General features: G+C 59.8%; 1 protein-coding gene across 2 annotated transcripts in view; it reads right to left on the bottom strand.

Moving 5' to 3' along the window:
• Nucleotides 1-18,565, bottom strand: part of LOC100391166 (uncharacterized) — a 51,518-nt gene that overhangs the window by 14,885 nt on the left and 18,068 nt on the right. For both annotated transcript variants that reach the window (XM_078355773.1, XM_078355766.1), the window contains exon 2: nucleotides 1-18,565. This exon is cut by the window's right edge. In XM_078355773.1, the coding sequence (XP_078211899.1) occupies nucleotides 1-18,565 (18,565 nt within the window).

Genomic DNA, 18,565 nt, shown 5'->3' on the forward strand with positions numbered 1-18,565 from the left:
GTGTTGTGGTTGTTGGCACAGCAGGAGTTGAGGTGGCGGTGCTATTAATTGTGGAAGTAGTCCTGGGGACGGTGGTGGTGGTGGTCACCGTGGGGGAGGAAGTGATCCGTGTACTGGGATGTGTCCTGGTGGTCATGGTAGTGACAGCGTCAGTGGTCACAGGCGTCGGGGAGGCAGACATGGTTGAAGGTGTACTGGAGTGACCAGGAGGAAACACAGGTGGGACGGGGCGAGAAGGTATTGTTGACGGCACGCTGGATTCTGACAGAGGGGTCACGGAACGCGTGATGATGGGAATAGAGGTGAGAGCCGTACTGGCTGCAGAAAGAGTCGATGTAGAGGTAGTGGAGCCTCTGCTGGCTGTGCTGGGTGTGCTGGGGGCAGTAGACACGGTCACATACGTGAGGGTAGCAGCAGTACTCACTGCATTTGTTGTAAAGTCCTTCGTAGTAGGAATGGTGGTGCCCTCCAGAGTGGTAGGAGATGAACTGGCTTTGGTAGAAGTGGTCACAGAGGTGCGGGTGTCAACAGGAGGGCTTGAATGTGTGCGAGCCCCAGAACTGGTCACATGGGCGGTGCTGAGAGTGCTTCCTTCACTCAGAGTAGACATAGGCATGGTGGTGCCATCTACACTTATAGAAGATGAACTGGCCTGGGTATCCATGGTCACCGGGGAGCTGGTGCCCAGAAAAGGGGCTGACGAGGTGCTGGTCACAGTAGCGGCCCCAGATGTGGTGGTGGCAGCCTTGCTGGTTGATGGCGTGCTCTCTCCACCGGGAGTTTTTGAAAGCGTGTTGGCACCTTCAGGAGTGGTAGGGAAGAAACCTGCCTGAGTAGACGTGGTTACCAGTGAGCTGGTGCCCGCTAGAGAAATTGACAAGGTGCTGGCTTCAGTAGTGGCCCCAGTTGTGGGGGTGGCAGGCTCGGTGGTTGATGGTCTGCTTTCTCCATCGGGAGCCGTTGAAAGCGTGGTGGCATCTCCAGGAGCTATAGGGGAGGAACTGGCCTGAGTAGAGGTGGCCACCAGAGAGCTGGTGCCCGCAGGAGCAGTTGACAGGGTGATGGCCTCGGTAGTGGCCCCAGGTGTGGTGGTGGCAGGCTCATTGGTGGATGGCGTGCTTCCTCCACCAGGAGTGGTTGAGGATGTGGTGGCGGCTCCAGGAGTGGTAGGGGAGGAAATGCCCTGAATAGATGTGGTCACTGGTGAACTGGTGCCCACAGAAGAAGCTGACAAGGTGCTGGCCTCAGTAGTGGCCCCAGGTGTGGTGGTGGCAGGCTCGGTGGTTGATGGTGTGCTTTCTCTGCTGGGAGCGGTTGAAAGCGTGGTGGCATCTCCAAGAGCTATAGGGGAGGAACTGGCCTGAGTAGAGGTGGCCACCAGAGAGCTGGTGCCCACAGGAGCAGTTGATGGGGTGCTGGTCATGGTCGCAGCCCCAGATGTGGTGGTGGCAGGCTTGCTGGTTGATGGCGTGCTCTCTCCACTGGGAGCTTTTGAAGGGTCGGTAGCCCCTCCAGAAACCGTAGGGGAGGAACTGGTCAGAGTAGACGTGGTAACCACTGACCTGGTGCCTGCAGAAGTGGTTGACATGGTGCTGGCCTCAACAGTGGCCCCAGGTGTGGTGGTGTCAGGCCCAGGGGTTGATGCTGTGCTTCCTCCACTGGGTGCAGTTAACGACATGGTGACACCTCCAGGTGTAGAGGAGGAACTGGCATGAGGAGAAGTAGTCACCACTGAGCTGGTGCCAGCAGGAGTGGTTGAAACGGTGCTGGCCTCGGTAGTGGCCCCAGTAGTAATGGTGGCAGGCCTGGTGGTTGCTGGCATGATTCCTCCACTGGGACTGGTTGAAATCGTGGTGGCATCTCCAGGAATGGCAGGGGAGAAACTGGCCTGAGCAGATGTGCTCACCAGAGAGCTGGTACCAGCAGGAGCGGTTGACGGGGTGCTGGCCTCGGTAGTGGCCCCAGGTGTGGTGGTGGCAGGCCCGGTGGTGAATGGCGTGCTTCCTCCACTGGGAGCGGTTGAGGAAGTGGTGGTGCTTCCAGGAGTGGTACGGGAGGAACTGCCCTGAGTGGACGTGATCACAGGTGAGCTGGTGTCTGAAGCAGCGATTGAAAAGGTGCTGGCCTCCATAGTGGCCCCGGGTGTGGTGGTGACAGGCTTGGTGGTTGATGGTCTGCTTTCTCCTCCGCCAGCCGTTGAAAGCGTGGTGGCATCTCCAGGACCTATAGGGGAGGAACTGGCCTGAGTAGCCGTGGCCACCAGAGAGCTGGTGCCCGCAGGAGCGGTTGATGGGGTACGGGCCTCAGTAGTGGCCCTAGGTGTGCTGGTGGCAGGCTCATTGGTGGATGGCATGCTTCCTCCACCAGGAGCGGTTGAGGATGTGGTGGCTCCTCCAGGAGCAGTAGTGGAGGAAATGCCCTGAGTAGATATGGTCACCAGTGAACTGGTGCTCACAGGAGGGGTTGACACGGTGCTGGCCTCAGTAGTGGCCCCAGGTGTGGCGGTGTCAGGCCCAGCTGTTGATATCATGCTTCCTTCACTGGGCGCAGCTGAAGACATGGTGACACCTCCAGGAGCAGTAGGGGAGGAAATGGCATGAGTAGAAGTGGTCACCACTGAGCTGGTGCCAGCAGGAGAAGTTGACAGGGTGCTGGCCTCAGTAGTGGCCCCAGGTGTAGTGGTGGTGACTGGCTCGGTGGTTGATAGTGTGCTTCCTCCAAAGGGAGCAGTTGAAGCCGTGGTGGCCCCTTCAAGAGTGGGAGGGAAGGAACTGCCCTGAGTAGACATGGTCACCGGTGAGCTGGTGTCAACAGGAGCAGTTGACAGGGTGCTGGCCTCCGTAGTGACCCCAGGTGTGGTGGTGGCAAGCCTGGTGATTGATGATGTGCTTCCTGCACTGGGAGAAGTTGAAGGCGAGGTGGCACCTCCAGTAGCAGTAGGAGAGGAACTGCCCTGAGTAGACGTGGTCATTGGTGAACTGGTGCCCACAGGAGAAATTGACAAGGTGCTGGCCTCAGTAGTGGCTTCAGGTGTGGTGGTGACTGGCTTGGTGGTTGATGGTGTGCTTCCTCCAAAGGGAGCAGTTGAAACCATGGTGGCCCCTCCAGGAGTGGTAGGGAAGGAACTGGCCTGAGTAGACACGGTCACTGGTGAGCTGGTATCAACGGGAGTGGCTGACAGGCTACCGGCATCCGTAGTGGTCCCACGTGTGGTGGTGGCAAGCCCGGTGGTTGATGGCGTGCTCTCTGCACCGGGAGAGGTTGAAGGGAAGGTGGCGCCTCCAGGAGTAGTAGGAGACAAACTGCCCTGAGAAGTCATGGTTAACAGTGAGCTGGTGCCCCCAGGAGTAGTTGACGGGGTGCTGGCCTCGGTAGTGGCCCCCGGTGTGGTGGTGGCAGGCCCAGTTTCTGATGCCGTGCTTCCTACACCCATAGAGGTTGAAGGCGAGGTGGCGCCTCCAGGAGCAGTAGAAGAAGAACCGACCTGAGTAGATGTGGTCACCAGTGAGCTGGTGCCCACTGGAGCAGTTGATGGGGTGCTGGTCATGGTCGCAGCCCCAGATGTGGTGGCAGGCTTGCTGGTTGATGGCGTGCTCTCTCCACCGGGAGCTTTTGAGGGGTTGGTGGCCCCTTCCGAAGCTGTAGGGGAGAAACTGGCCAGAGTAGACTCGGTAACCTCTAGGCTGGTGCCTGCAGAAGTGGTTGACGTGGTGCTGGCCTCAGCAGTGGCCCCAGGTGTGGTGGTGTCAGGCCCAGGTGTTGATACTGTGCTTCCTCCACGGGGTGCAGTTGAAGACATGGTGACGCCTCCAGGAGCAGTAGAGGAGGAACTGGCATGAGGAGAAGTGGTCACCACTGAGCTGGTGCCAGCAGGGGTGGTTGAAACGGTGCTGGCCTCGGTAGTGGCCCCAGGTGTGGTGGTGGCAGGTCTGGTGGTTGCTGGCGTGATCTCTCCACCGGGACTGGTTGAAACCGTGGTGGCATCTCCAGGAATGGCAGGGGAGAAACTGGCCTGAGCAGACGTGGTCACCAGAGAGCTGGTACCCGCAGGAGCTGTTGAAGGGGTGCCGGCCTCGGTAGTGGCCCCAGGTGTGGTGGTGGCAGGCCCGGTGGTGAATGGTGTGCTTCCTCCACTGGGAGTGGTTGAGGAAGTGGTGGTGCTTCCAGGAGTGGTAGGGGAGGAACTGCCCTGAGTGGACGTGCTCACCAGTGAGCTGGTGTCTGAAGCAGCGATTGAAAAGGTGCTGGCCTCCATAGTGGCCCCAGGTGTGGTGGTGACAGGCTTGGTGGTTGGTGGTGTGCTTCCTCCAACAGGAGAGGTTGAAAGCGTGGTGGCATCTCCAGTACCTATAGGGGAGGAACTGGACAGAGTAGACGAGGCCACCAGAGAGCTGGTGCCCGCAGGAGCGGTTGATGGGCTACGGGCCTCGGTAGTGGCCCTAGGTGTGCTGGTGGCAGGCTCATTGGTGGATGGCGTGCTTCCTCCACCAGGAGCGGTTGAGGATGTGGTGGCTCCTCCAGGAGCAGTAGGGGAGGAAATGCCCTGAGTAGATATGGTCACCAGTGAACTGGTGTTCACAGGAGGGGTTGACACGGTGCTGGCCTCAGTAGTGGCCCCAGGTGTGGTGGTGTCAGGCCCAGCTGTTGATATCGTGCTTCTTTCACTGGGTGCAGCTGAAGACGTGGTGACGCCCCCAGGAGCAATAGGGGAGGAAGTGGCGTGAGCAGAAGTGGTCACCACGGAGCTGGTGCCAGCAGGAGCAGTTGACAGGGTGCTGGCCTCGGTAGTAGCCCCAGGTGTGGTGATGGCAGGCTCAGTGGTTAATGGCGTGCTTCCTCCACCAGGAGCAGTTGAAGACGTGGTGGTGCTTCGAGGAGTGGTAGGGGAGGAACTGCCCTGAGTAGATGTGGGCACGGGTGAACTGGTGCCCGCAGGAGGGGTTGACAGGGTGCTGGCCTCAGTAGTGGCCCCAGGTGTAGTGGTGGTGGCAGGCTCGGTGGTTAATGGTGTGCTTTCTCCAAAGAGAGCAGTTGAAGCCGTGGTGGCCCCTTCAGGAGTGGGAGGGAAGGAACTGGCCTGAGTAGACATGGTCACCGGTGAGCTGGTGTCAACAGGAGCGGTTGACAGGGTGCTGGCCTCCGTGGTGACCCCAGGTGTGCTGGTGGCAAGCCTGGTGATTGATGGCGTGCTTCCTGCACTGGGAGAAGCTGAAGGCGAGGTGGCACCTCCATGAGCAGTAGGAGAGGAACTGGCCTGAGTAGACGTAATCATTGGTGAGCTGGTGTGCACGGCAGTGGTTGGAAAGGTGACGGCCTTTGTAGTGGCTCCAGGTGTGGGAGTGTCAGGCCCGGGGGTTGATGGCGTGCTTCCTCCAGCAGGAGCAAATGAAGGGGTGTTGGCACCTTCAGGAGTGGTAGGGAAGAAATCTGCCTGAGTAGATGTGCTTACCAATGAGCTGGTGCCCGCTAGAGAAATTGACGGGGTGCTGGCCTCAGTAGTTTCCCCAGTTGTGGGGGTGGCAGGCTCGGTGGTTGATGGTCTGCTTTCTCCACTGGGAGCCGTTGAAAGCGTGGTGGCATCTCCAGGAGCTATAGGGGAGGAACTGGGCTGAGTAGCTGTGGCCACCAGAGAGCTGGTGCCCGCAGGAGCGGTTGATGGGCTACGGGCCTCGGTAGTGGCCCTAGGTGTGCTGGTGGCAGGCTCATTGGTGGATGGCGTGCTTCCTCCACCAGGAGCGGTTGAGGATGTGGTGGCGCCTCCGGAAGTGGTAGGGGAGGAAATGCCCTGAGTAGATGTGGTCACTGGTGAACTGGTGCCCACAAGAGAAGTTGACAAGGTGCTGGCCTCAGTAGGGGCCCCCCATGTGGTGCTGGTGGCAGGCTCGGTGGTTGATGGTGTGCTTCCTTTAAAGGGAGTAGTTGAAGTTGTAGTGGCCCCTTCAGGAGTGGGAGGGAAGGAACTGGCCTTAGTAGACATGGTCACCAGTGAGCTGGTGTCAACAGGAGCAATTGACAGGGTGCTGGCCTCCGTAGTGACCCCAGGTGTGGCGGTGGCAAGCCTGGTGATTGATGGCGTGCTTCCTGCACTGGGAGAATTTGAAGGCGAGGTGGCATCTCCATGAGCAGTAGGAGAGGAACTGGCCTGAGTAGACGTGGTCATTGGTGAGCTGGTGCCCACGGCAGTGGTTGAAAAGGTGCGGGCCTTTGTAGTGGGCCCAGGTGTGGGGGTGTCAGGCCCGGTGGTCGATGGCGTGCTTCCTCCAGCAGGAGCAGTTGAAGGCGTGTTGGTGCCTCCAGGAGTGGTAGGGAAGAAACCTGCCTGAGTAGACGTGGTTATCAGTGAGCTGGTGCCCGCTAGAGAAATTGACGGGGTGCTGGCCTCAGTAGTGGCCCCAGGAGTAATGGTGGCAGGCCTGGTGGTTGCTGGCATGATTCCTCCACTGGGACTGGTTGAAATCGTGGTGGCATCTCCAGGAATGGCAGGGGAGAAACTGGCCTGAGCAGATGTGCTCACCAGAGAGCTGGTACCAGCAGGAGCGGTTGACGGGGTGCTGGCCTCGGTAGTGGCCCCAGGTGTGGTGGTGGCAGGCCCGGTGGTGAATGGCGTGCTTCCTCCACTGGGAGCGGTTGAGGAAGTGGTGGTGCTTCCAGGAGTGGTACGGGAGGAACTGCCCTGAGTGGAGGTGCTCACCAGTGAGCTGGTTTCTGAAGCAGCGATTGAAAAGGTGCTGGCCTCCATAGTGGCCCCGGGTGTGGTGGTGACAGGCTTGGTGGTTGATGGTCTGCTTTCTCCTCCGCCAGCCGTTGAAAGTGTGGTGGCATCTCCAGTACCTATAGGGGAGGAACTGGCCTGAGTAGCCGTGGCCACCAGAGAGCTGGTGCCCGCAGGAGCGGTTGATGGGCTACGGGCCTCGGTAGTGGCCCTAGGTGTGCTGGTGGCAGGCTCATTGGTGGATGGCGTGCTTCCTCCACCAGGAGCGGTTGAGGATGTGGTGGCTCCTCCAGGAGCAGTAGGGGAGGAAATGCCCTGAGTAGATATGGTCACCAGTGAACTGGTGCTCACAGGAGGGGTTGACACGGTGCTGGCCTCAGTAGTGGCCCCAGGTGTGGCGGTGTCAGGCCCAGCTGTTGATATCATGCTTCCTTCACTGGGCGCAGCTGAAGACATGGTGACACCTCCAGGAGCAGTAGGGGAGGAAATGGTATGAGTAGAAGTGGTCACCACTGAGCTGGTGCCAGCAGGAGAAGTTGACAGGGTGCTGGCCTCAGTAGTGGCCCCAGGTGTGGTGGTGGTGACTGGCTCGGTGGTTGATAGTGTGCTTCCTCCAAAGGGAGCAGTTGAAGCCGTGGTGGCCCCTTCAAGAGTGGGAGGGAAGGAACTGCCCTGAGTAGACATGGTCACCGGTGAGCTGGTGTCAACAGGAGCAGTTGACAGGGTGCTGGCCTCCGTAGTGACCCCAGGTGTGGTGGTGGCAAGCCTGGTGATTGATGATGTGCTTCCTGCACTGGGAGAAGTTGAAGGCGAGGTGGCACCTCCAGTAGCAGTAGGAGAGGAACTGCCCTGAGTAGACGTGGTCATTGGTGAACTGGTGCCCACAGGAGAAATTGACAAGGTGCTGGCCTCAGTAGTGGCTTCAGGTGTGGTGGTGACTGGCTTGGTGGTTGATGGTGTGCTTCCTCCAAAGGGAGCAGTTGAAACCATGGTGGCCCCTCCAGGAGTGGTAGGGAAGGAACTGGCCTGAGTAGACACGGTCACTGGTGAGCTGGTATCAACGGGAGTGGCTGACAGGCTACCGGCATCCGTAGTGGTCCCACGTGTGGTGGTGGCAAGCCCGGTGGTTGATGGCGTGCTCTCTGCACCGGGAGAGGTTGAAGGGAAGGTGGCGCCTCCAGGAGTAGTAGGAGACAAACTGCCCTGAGAAGTCATGGTTAACAGTGAGCTGGTGCCCCCAGGAGTAGTTGACGGGGTGCTGGCCTCGGTAGTGGCCCCCGGTGTGGTGGTGGCAGGCCCAGTTTCTGATGCCGTGCTTCCTACACCCATAGAGGTTGAAGGCGAGGTGGCGCCTCCAGGAGCAGTAGAAGAAGAACCGACCTGAGTAGATGTGGTCACCAGTGAGCTGGTGCCCACAGGAGCAGTTGATGGGGTGCTGGTCATGGTCGCAGCCCCAGATGTGGTGGTGGCAGGCTTGCTGGTTGATGGCGTGCTCTCTCCACCGGGAGCTTTTGAGGGGTTGGTGGCCCCTTCCGAAGCTGTAGGGGAGAAACTGGCCAGAGTAGACTCGGTAACCTCTAGGCTGGTGCCTGCAGAAGTGGTTGACGTGGTGCTGGCCTCAGCAGTGGCCCCAGGTGTGGTGGTGTCAGGCCCAGGTGTTGATACTGTGCTTCCTCCACGGGGTGCAGTTGAAGACATGGTGACGCCTCCAGGAGCAGTAGAGGAGGAACTGGCATGAGGAGAAGTGGTCACCACTGAGCTGGTGCCAGCAGGGGTGGTTGAAACGGTGCTGGCCTCGGTAGTGGCCCCAGGTGTGGTGGTGGCAGGTCTGGTGGTTGCTGGCGTGATCTCTCCACCGGGACTGGTTGAAACCGTGGTGGCATCTCCAGGAATGGCAGGGGAGAAACTGGCCTGAGCAGACGTGGTCACCAGAGAGCTGGTACCCGCAGGAGCTGTTGAAGGGGTGCCGGCCTCGGTAGTGGCCCCAGGTGTGGTGGTGGCAGGCCCGGTGGTGAATGGTGTGCTTCCTCCACTGGGAGTGGTTGAGGAAGTGGTGGTGCTTCCAGGAGTGGTAGGGGAGGAACTGCCCTGAGTGGACGTGCTCACCAGTGAGCTGGTGTCTGAAGCAGCGATTGAAAAGGTGCTGGCCTCCATAGTGGCCCCAGGTGTGGTGGTGACAGGCTTGGTGGTTGGTGGTGTGCTTCCTCCAACAGGAGAGGTTGAAAGCGTGGTGGCATCTCCAGTACCTATAGGGGAGGAACTGGACAGAGTAGACGAGGCCACCAGAGAGCTGGTGCCCGCAGGAGCGGTTGATGGGCTACGGGCCTCGGTAGTGGCCCTAGGTGTGCTGGTGGCAGGCTCATTGGTGGATGGCGTGCTTCCTCCACCAGGAGCGGTTGAGGATGTGGTGGCTCCTCCAGGAGCAGTAGGGGAGGAAATGCCCTGAGTAGATATGGTCACCAGTGAACTGGTGTTCACAGGAGGGGTTGACACGGTGCTGGCCTCAGTAGTGGCCCCAGGTGTGGTGGTGTCAGGCCCAGCTGTTGATATCGTGCTTCTTTCACTGGGTGCAGCTGAAGACGTGGTGACGCCCCCAGGAGCAATAGGGGAGGAAGTGGCGTGAGCAGAAGTGGTCACCACGGAGCTGGTGCCAGCAGGAGCAGTTGACAGGGTGCTGGCCTCGGTAGTAGCCCCAGGTGTGGTGATGGCAGGCTCAGTGGTTAATGGCGTGCTTCCTCCACCAGGAGCAGTTGAAGACGTGGTGGTGCTTCGAGGAGTGGTAGGGGAGGAACTGCCCTGAGTAGATGTGGGCACGGGTGAACTGGTGCCCGCAGGAGGGGTTGACAGGGTGCTGGCCTCAGTAGTGGCCCCAGGTGTAGTGGTGGTGGCAGGCCCGGTGGTTAATGGTGTGCTTTCTCCAAAGGGAGCAGTTGAAGCCGTGGTGGCCCCTTCAGGAGTGGGAGGGAAGGAACTGGCCTGAGTAGACATGGTCACCGGTGAGCTGGTGTCAACAGGAGCGGTTGACAGGGTGCTGGCCTCCGTGGTGACCCCAGGTGTGCTGGTGGCAAGCCTGGTGATTGATGGCGTGCTTCCTGCACTGGGAGAAGCTGAAGGCGAGGTGGCACCTCCATGAGCAGTAGGAGAGGAACTGGCCTGAGTAGACGTAATCATTGGTGAGCTGGTGTGCACGGCAGTGGTTGGAAAGGTGACGGCCTTTGTAGTGGCTCCAGGTGTGGGAGTGTCAGGCCCGGGGGTTGATGGCGTGCTTCCTCCAGCAGGAGCAAATGAAGGGGTGTTGGCACCTTCAGGAGTGGTAGGGAAGAAATCTGCCTGAGTAGATGTGCTTACCAATGAGCTGGTGCCCGCTAGAGAAATTGACGGGGTGCTGGCCTCAGTAGTTTCCCCAGTTGTGGGGGTGGCAGGCTCGGTGGTTGATGGTCTGCTTTCTCCACTGGGAGCCGTTGAAAGCGTGGTGGCATCTCCAGGAGCTATAGGGGAGGAACTGGGCTGAGTAGCTGTGGCCACCAGAGAGCTGGTGCCCGCAGGAGCGGTTGATGGGCTACGGGCCTCGGTAGTGGCCCTAGGTGTGCTGGTGGCAGGCTCATTGGTGGATGGCGTGCTTCCTCCACCAGGAGCGGTTGAGGATGTGGTGGCGCCTCCGGAAGTGGTAGGGGAGGAAATGCCCTGAGTAGATGTGGTCACTGGTGAACTGGTGCCCACAAGAGAAGTTGACAAGGTGCTGGCCTCAGTAGGGGCCCCCCATGTGGTGCTGGTGGCAGGCTCGGTGGTTGATGGTGTGCTTCCTTTAAAGGGAGTAGTTGAAGTTGTAGTGGCCCCTTCAGGAGTGGGAGGGAAGGAACTGGCCTTAGTAGACATGGTCACCAGTGAGCTGGTGTCAACAGGAGCAATTGACAGGGTGCTGGCCTCCGTAGTGACCCCAGGTGTGGCGGTGGCAAGCCTGGTGATTGATGGCGTGCTTCCTGCACTGGGAGAATTTGAAGGCGAGGTGGCATCTCCATGAGCAGTAGGAGAGGAACTGGCCTGAGTAGACGTGGTCATTGGTGAGCTGGTGCCCACGGCAGTGGTTGAAAAGGTGCGGGCCTTTGTAGTGGGCCCAGGTGTGGGGGTGTCAGGCCCGGTGGTCGATGGCGTGCTTCCTCCAGCAGGAGCAGTTGAAGGCGTGTTGGTGCCTCCAGGAGTGGTAGGGAAGAAACCTGCCTGAGTAGACGTGGTTATCAGTGAGCTGGTGCCCGCTAGAGAAATTGACGGGGTGCTGGCCTCAGTAGTGGCCCCAGGAGTAATGGTGGCAGGCCTGGTGGTTGCTGGCATGATTCCTCCACTGGGACTGGTTGAAATCGTGGTGGCATCTCCAGGAATGGCAGGGGAGAAACTGGCCTGAGCAGATGTGCTCACCAGAGAGCTGGTACCAGCAGGAGCGGTTGACGGGGTGCTGGCCTCGGTAGTGGCCCCAGGTGTGGTGGTGGCAGGCCCGGTGGTGAATGGCGTGCTTCCTCCACTGGGAGCGGTTGAGGAAGTGGTGGTGCTTCCAGGAGTGGTACGGGAGGAACTGCCCTGAGTGGAGGTGCTCACCAGTGAGCTGGTTTCTGAAGCAGCGATTGAAAAGGTGCTGGCCTCCATAGTGGCCCCGGGTGTGGTGGTGACAGGCTTGGTGGTTGATGGTCTGCTTTCTCCTCCGCCAGCCGTTGAAAGCGTGGTGGCATCTCCAGTACCTATAGGGGAGGAACTGGCCTGAGTAGCCGTGGCCACCAGAGAGCTGGTGCCCGCAGGAGCGGTTGATGGGCTACGGGCCTCAGTAGTGGCCCTAGGTGTGCTGGTGGCAGGCTCATTGGTGGATGGCGTGCTTCCTCCACCAGGAGCGGTTGAGGATGTGGTGGCTCCTCCAGGAGCAGTAGGGGAGGAAATGCCCTGAGTAGATATGGTCACCAGTGAACTGGTGCTCACAGGAGGGGTTGACACGGTGCTGGCCTCAGTAGTGGCCCCAGGTGTGGCGGTGTCAGGCCCAGCTGTTGATATCATGCTTCCTTCACTGGGCGCAGCTGAAGACATGGTGACACCTCCAGGAGCAGTAGGGGAGGAAATGGTATGAGTAGAAGTGGTCACCACTGAGCTGGTGCCAGCAGGAGAAGTTGACAGGGTGCTGGCCTCAGTAGTGGCCCCAGGTGTAGTGGTGGTGACTGGCTCGGTGGTTGATAGTGTGCTTCCTCCAAAGGGAGCAGTTGAAGCCGTGGTGGCCCCTTCAAGAGTGGGAGGGAAGGAACTGCCCTGAGTAGACATGATCACCGGTGAGCTGGTGTCAACAGGAGCAGTTGACAGGGTGCTGGCCTCCGTAGTGACCCCAGGTGTGGTGGTGGCAAGCCTGGTGATTGATGATGTGCTTCCTGCACTGGGAGAAGTTGAAGGCGAGGTGGCACCTCCAGTAGCAGTAGGAGAGGAACTGCCCTGAGTAGACGTGGTCATTGGTGAACTGGTGCCCACAGGAGAAATTGACAAGGTGCTGGCCTCAGTAGTGGCTTCAGGTGTGGTGGTGACTGGCTTGGTGGTTGATGGTGTGCTTCCTCCAAAGGGAGCAGTTGAAACCATGGTGGCCCCTCCAGGAGTGGTAGGGAAGGAACTGGCCTGAGTAGACACGGTCACTGGTGAGCTGGTATCAACGGGAGTGGCTGACAGGCTACCGGCATCCGTAGTGGTCCCACGTGTGGTGGTGGCAAGCCCGGTGGTTGATGGCGTGCTCTCTGCACCGGGAGAGGTTGAAGGGAAGGTGGCGCCTCCAGGAGTAGTAGGAGACAAACTGCCCTGAGAAGTCATGGTTAACAGTGAGCTGGTGCCCCCAGGAGTAGTTGACGGGGTGCTGGCCTCGGTAGTGGCCCCCGGTGTGGTGGTGGCAGGCCCAGTTTCTGATGCCGTGCTTCCTACACCCATAGAGGTTGAAGGCGAGGTGGCGCCTCCAGGAGCAGTAGAAGAAGAACCGACCTGAGTAGATGTGGTCACCAGTGAGCTGGTGCCCACAGGAGCAGTTGATGGGGTGCTGGTCATGGTCGCAGCCCCAGATGTGGTGGTGGCAGGCTTGCTGGTTGATGGCGTGCTCTCTCCACCGGGAGCTTTTGAGGGGTTGGTGGCCCCTTCCGAAGCTGTAGGGGAGAAACTGGCCAGAGTAGACTCGGTAACCTCTAGGCTGGTGCCTGCAGAAGTGGTTGACGTGGTGCTGGCCTCAGCAGTGGCCCCAGGTGTGGTGGTGTCAGGCCCAGGTGTTGATACTGTGCTTCCTCCACGGGGTGCAGTTGAAGACATGGTGACGCCTCCAGGAGCAGTAGAGGAGGAACTGGCATGAGGAGAAGTGGTCACCACTGAGCTGGTGCCAGCAGGAGTGGTTGAAACGGTGCTGGCCTCGGTAGTGGCCCCAGGTGTGGTGGTGGCAGGTCTGGTGGTTGCTGGCGTGATCTCTCCACCGGGACTGGTTGAAACCGTGGTGGCATCTCCAGGAATGGCAGGGGAGAAACTGGCCTGAGCAGACGTGGTCACCAGAGAGCTGGTACCCGCAGGAGCTGTTGAAGGGGTTCCGGCCTCGGTAGTGGCCCCAGGTGTGGTGGTGGCAGGCCCGGTGGTGAATGGTGTGCTTCCTCCACTGGGAGTGGTTGAGGAAGTGGTGGTGCTTCCAGGAGTGGTAGGGGAGGAACTGCCCTGAGTGGACGTGCTCACCAGTGAGCTGGTGTCTGAAGCAGCGATTGAAAAGGTGCTGGCCTCCATAGTGGCCCCAGGTGTGGTGGTGACAGGCTTGGTGGTTGGTGGTGTGCTTCCTCCAACAGGAGAGGTTGAAAGCGTGGTGGCATCTCCAGTACCTATAGGGGAGGAACTGGACAGAGTAGACGAGGCCACCAGAGAGCTGGTGCCCGCAGGAGCGGTTGATGGGCTACGGGCCTCGGTAGTGGCCCTAGGTGTGCTGGTGGCAGGCTCATTGGTGGATGGCGTGCTTCCTCCACCAGGAGCGGTTGAGGATGTGGTGGCTCCTCCAGGAGCAGTAGGGGAGGAAATGCCCTGAGTAGATATGGTCACCAGTGAACTGGTGTTCACAGGAGGGGTTGACACGGTGCTGGCCTCAGTAGTGGCCCCAGGTGTGGTGGTGTCAGGCCCAGCTGTTGATATCGTGCTTCTTTCACTGGGTGCAGCTGAAGACGTGGTGACGCCCCCAGGAGCAATAGGGGAGGAAGTGGCGTGAGCAGAAGTGGTCACCACGGAGCTGGTGCCAGCAGGAGCAGTTGACAGGGTGCTGGCCTCGGTAGTAGCCCCAGGTGTGGTGATGGCAGGCTCAGTGGTTAATGGCGTGCTTCCTCCACCAGGAGCAGTTGAAGATGTGATGGAGCTTCGAGGAGTGGTAGGGGAGGAACTGCCCTGAGTAGATGTGGGCACGGGTGAACTGGTGCCCACAGGAGGGGTTGACAAGGTGCTGGCCTCAGTAGTGGCCCCAGGTGTAGTGGTGGTGGCAGGCCCGGTGGTTAATGGTGTGCTTTCTCCAAAGGGAGCAGTTGAAGCCGTGGTGGCCCCTTCAGGAGTGGGAGGGAAGGAACTGGCCTGAGTAGACATGGTCACCGGTGAGCTGGTGTCAACAGGAGCGGTTGACAGGGTGCTGGCCTCCGTGGTGACCCCAGGTGTGCTGGTGGCAAGCCTGGTGATTGATGGCGTGCTTCCTGCACTGGGAGAAGCTGAAGGCGAGGTGGCACCTCCATGAGCAGTAGGAGAGGAACTGGCCTGAGTAGACGTAATCATTGGTGAGCTGGTGTGCACGGCAGTGGTTGGAAAGGTGACGGCCTTTGTAGTGGCTCCAGGTGTGGGAGTGTCAGGCCCGGGGGTTGATGGCGTGCTTCCTCCAGCAGGAGCAAATGAAGGGGTGTTGGCACCTTCAGGAGTGGTAGGGAAGAAATCTGCCTGAGTAGATGTGCTTACCAATGAGCTGGTGCCCGCTAGAGAAATTGACGGGGTGCTGGCCTCAGTAGTTTCCCCAGTTGTGGGGGTGGCAGGCTCGGTGGTTGATGGTCTGCTTTCTCCACTGGGAGCCGTTGAAAGCGTGGTGGCATCTCCAGGAGCTATAGGGGAGGAACTGGGCTGAGTAGCTGTGGCCACCAGAGAGCTGGTGCCCGCAGGAGCGGTTGATGGGCTACGGGCCTCGGTAGTGGCCCTAGGTGTGCTGGTGGCAGGCTCATTGGTGGATGGCGTGCTTCCTCCACCAGGAGCGGTTGAGGATGTGGTGGCGCCTCCGGAAGTGGTAGGGGAGGAAATGCCCTGAGTAGATGTGGTCACTGGTGAACTGGTGCCCACAAGAGAAGTTGACAAGGTGCTGGCCTCAGTAGGGGCCCCCCATGTGGTGCTGGTGGCAGGCTCGGTGGTTGATGGTGTGCTTCCTTTAAAGGGAGTAGTTGAAGTTGTAGTGGCCCCTTCAGGAGTGGGAGGGAAGGAACTGGCCTTAGTAGACATGGTCACCGGTGAGCTGGTGTCAACAGGAGAAATTGACAGGGTGCTGGCCTCCGTAGTGACCCCAGGTGTGGCGGTGGCAAGCCTGGTGATTGATGGCGTGCTTCCTGCACTGGGAGAATTTGAAGGCAAGGTGGCATCTCCATGAGCAGTAGGAGAGGAACTGGCCTGAGTAGACGTGGTCATTGGTGAGCTGGTGCCCACGGCAGTGGTTGAAAAGGTGCGGGCCTTTGTAGTGGGCCCAGGTGTGGGGGTGTCAGGCCCGGTGGTTGATGGCGTGCTTCCTCCAGCAGGAGCAGTTGAAGGCGTGTTGGTGCCTCCAGGAGTGGTAGGGAAGAAACCTGCCTGAGTAGACGTGGTTACCAGTGAGCTGGTGCCCGCTAGAGAAATTGACGGGGTGCTGGCCTCAGTAGTTGCCCCAGTTGTGGGGGTGGCAGGCTCGGTGGTTGATGGTCTGCTTTCTCCACCGGCAGCCGTTGAAAGCGTGGTGGCATCTCCAGGAGCTATAGGGGAGGAACTGGGCTGAGTAGCCGTGGCCACCAGAGAGCTGGTGCCCGCAGGAGCGGTTGATGGGGTGCGGGCCTCGGTAGTGGCCCTAGGTGTGCTGGTGGCAGGCTCATTGGTGGATGGCGTGCTTCCTTTACCAGGAGCGGTTGAGGATGTGGTGGCGCCTCCAGGAGCAGTAGGGGAGGAAATGCCCTGAGTAGATATGGTCACCAGTGAACTGGTGCTCACAGGAGGGGTTGACACGGTGCTGGCCTCAGTAGTGGCCCCAGGTGTGGTGGTGTCAGGTCCAGCTGTTGATATCGTGCTTCCTCCACTGGGTGCAGCTGAAGACGTTGTGATGCCCCCAGGAGCAATAGGGGAGGAAGTGGCGTGAGCAGAAGTGGTCACCACGGAGCTGGTGCCAGCAGGAGCAGTTGACAGGGTGCTGGCCTCGGTAGTAGCCCCAGGTGTGGTGATGGCAGGCTCAGTGGTTAATGGCGTGCTTCCTCCACCAGGAGCAGTTGAAGACGTGGTGGTGCTTCGAGGAGTGGTAGGGGAGGAACTGCCCTGAGTAGATGTGGGCACTGGTGAACTGGTGCCCGCAGGAGGAGTTGACAAGGTGCTGGCCTCAGTAGTGGCCCCAGGTGTAGTGGTGGTGGCAGGCTCAGTGGTTAATGGTGTGCTTTCTCCAAAGGGAGCAGTTGAAGCCGTGGTGGCCCCTTCAGGAGTGAAAGGGAAGGAACTGGCCTGAGTAGACATGGTCACCGGTGAGCTGGTGTCAACAGGAGTGGTTGACAGGGTGCTGGCCTCCGTGGTGACCCCAGGTGTGCTGGTGGCAAGCCTGGTGATTGATGGCGTGCTTCCTGCACTGGGAGAAGCTGAAGGCGAGGTGGCACCTCCATGAGCAGTAGGAGAGGAACTGGCCTGAGTAGACGTGGTCATTGGTGAGCTGGTGTGCACGGCAGTGGTTGGAAAGGTGACGGCCTTTGTAGTGGCTCCAGGTGTGGGAGTGTCAGGCCCGGGGGTTGATGGCGTGCTTCCTCCAGCAGGAGCAAATGAAGGGGTGTTGGCACCTTCAGGAGTGGTAGGGAAGAAATCTGCCTGAGTAGATGTGCTTACCAATGAGCTGGTGCCCGCTAGAGAAATTGACGGGGTGCTGGCCTCAGTAGTTTCCCCAGTTGTGGGGGTGGCAGGCTCGGTGGTTGATGGTCTGCTTTCTCCACTGGGAGCCGTTGAAAGCGTGGTGGCATCTCCAGGAGCTATAGGGGAGGAACTGGGCTGAGTAGCTGTGGCCACCAGAGAGCTGGTGCCCGCAGGAGCGGTTGATGGGCTACGGGCCTCGGTAGTGGCCCTAGGTGTGCTGGTGGCAGGCTCATTGGTGGATGGCGTGCTTCCTCCACCAGGAGCGGTTGAGGATGTGGTGGCGCCTCCGGAAGTGGTAGGGGAGGAAATGCCCTGAGTAGATGTGGTCACTGGTGAACTGGTGCCCACAAGAGAAGTTGACAAGGTGCTGGCCTCAGTAGGGGCCCCCCGTGTGGTGCTGGTGGCAGGCTCGGTGGTTGATGGTGTGCTTCCTTTAAAGGGAGTAGTTGAAGTTGTGGTGGCCCCTTCAGGAGTGGGAGGGAAGGAACTGGCCTGAATAGACATGGTCACCGGTGAGCTGGTGTCAACAGGAGCGGTTGACAGTGTGCTGGCCTCCGTAGTGACCCCAGGTGTGGCGGTGGCAAGCCTGGTGATTGATGGCGTGCTTCCTGCACTGGGAAAATATGAAGGCAAGGTGGCATCTCCATGAGCAGTAGGAGACGAACTGGCCTGGGTAGACGTGGTCATTGGTGAGCTGGTGCCCACGGCAGTGGTTGAAAAGGTGCGGGCCTTTGTAGTGGGCCCAGGTGTGGGGGTGTCAGGCCCGGTGGTTGATGGCGTGCTTCCTCCAGCAGGAGCAGTTGAAGGCGTGTTGGCACCTCCAGGAGTGGTAGGGAAGAAACCTGCCTGAGTAGATGTGGTTACCAGTGAGCTGGTGCCCGCTAGAGAAATTGACGGGGTGCTGGCCTCAGTAGTTGCTCCAGTTGTGGGGTTGGCAGGCTCGGTGGTTGATGGTCTGCTTTCTCCACCGGCAGCCGTTGAAAGCGTGGTGGCATCTCCAGGAGCTATAGGGGAGGAACTGGGCTGAGTAGCTGTGGCCACCAGAGAGCTGGTGCCCGCAGGAGCGGTTGATGGGGTGCGGGCCTCGGTAGTGGCCCTAGGTGTGCTGGTGGCAGGCTCATTGGTGGATGGAGTGCTTCCTCCACCAGGAGCGGTTGAGGATGTGGTTGTGCCTCCAGGAGCAGTAGGGGAGGAAATGCCCTGAGTAGATATGGTCACCAGTGAACTGGTGCTCACAGGAGGGGTTGACACGGTGCTGGCCTCAGTAGTGGCCCCAGGTGTGGTGGTGTCAGGCCCAACTGTTGATGTCGTGCTTCCTCCACTGGGTGCACGTGAAGACGTGGTGACACCTCCAGGAGCAATAGGGGAGGAACTGGCGTGAGCAGAAGTGGTCACCACTGAGCTGGTGCCAGCAGCAGCAGTTGACAGGGTGCTGGCCTCGGTAGTAGCCCCAGGTGTGGTGATGGCAGGCTCAGTGGTTAATGGGGTGCTTCCTCCACCAGGAGCAGTTGAAGAGGTGGTGGTGCTTTCAGGAGTGGTAGGGGAGGAACTGCCCTGAGTAGATGTGGTCACCGGTGAACTGGTGCCCCCAGGAGGGGTTGACACGGTGCTGACCTCAGTAGTGGCCCCAGGTGTGGTGGCGTCAGGCCCAGCTGTTGATATCGTGCTTCCTCCACTGGGTGCAGCTGAAGACATGGTGACGCCCCCAGGAGCAATAGGGGAGGAACTGGCGTGAGCAGA

This window comes from Callithrix jacchus, chromosome 2 (genome assembly GCF_049354715.1).
Source record: "Callithrix jacchus isolate 240 chromosome 2, calJac240_pri, whole genome shotgun sequence".
Lineage (NCBI taxonomy): Eukaryota > Metazoa > Chordata > Mammalia > Primates > Cebidae > Callithrix > Callithrix jacchus.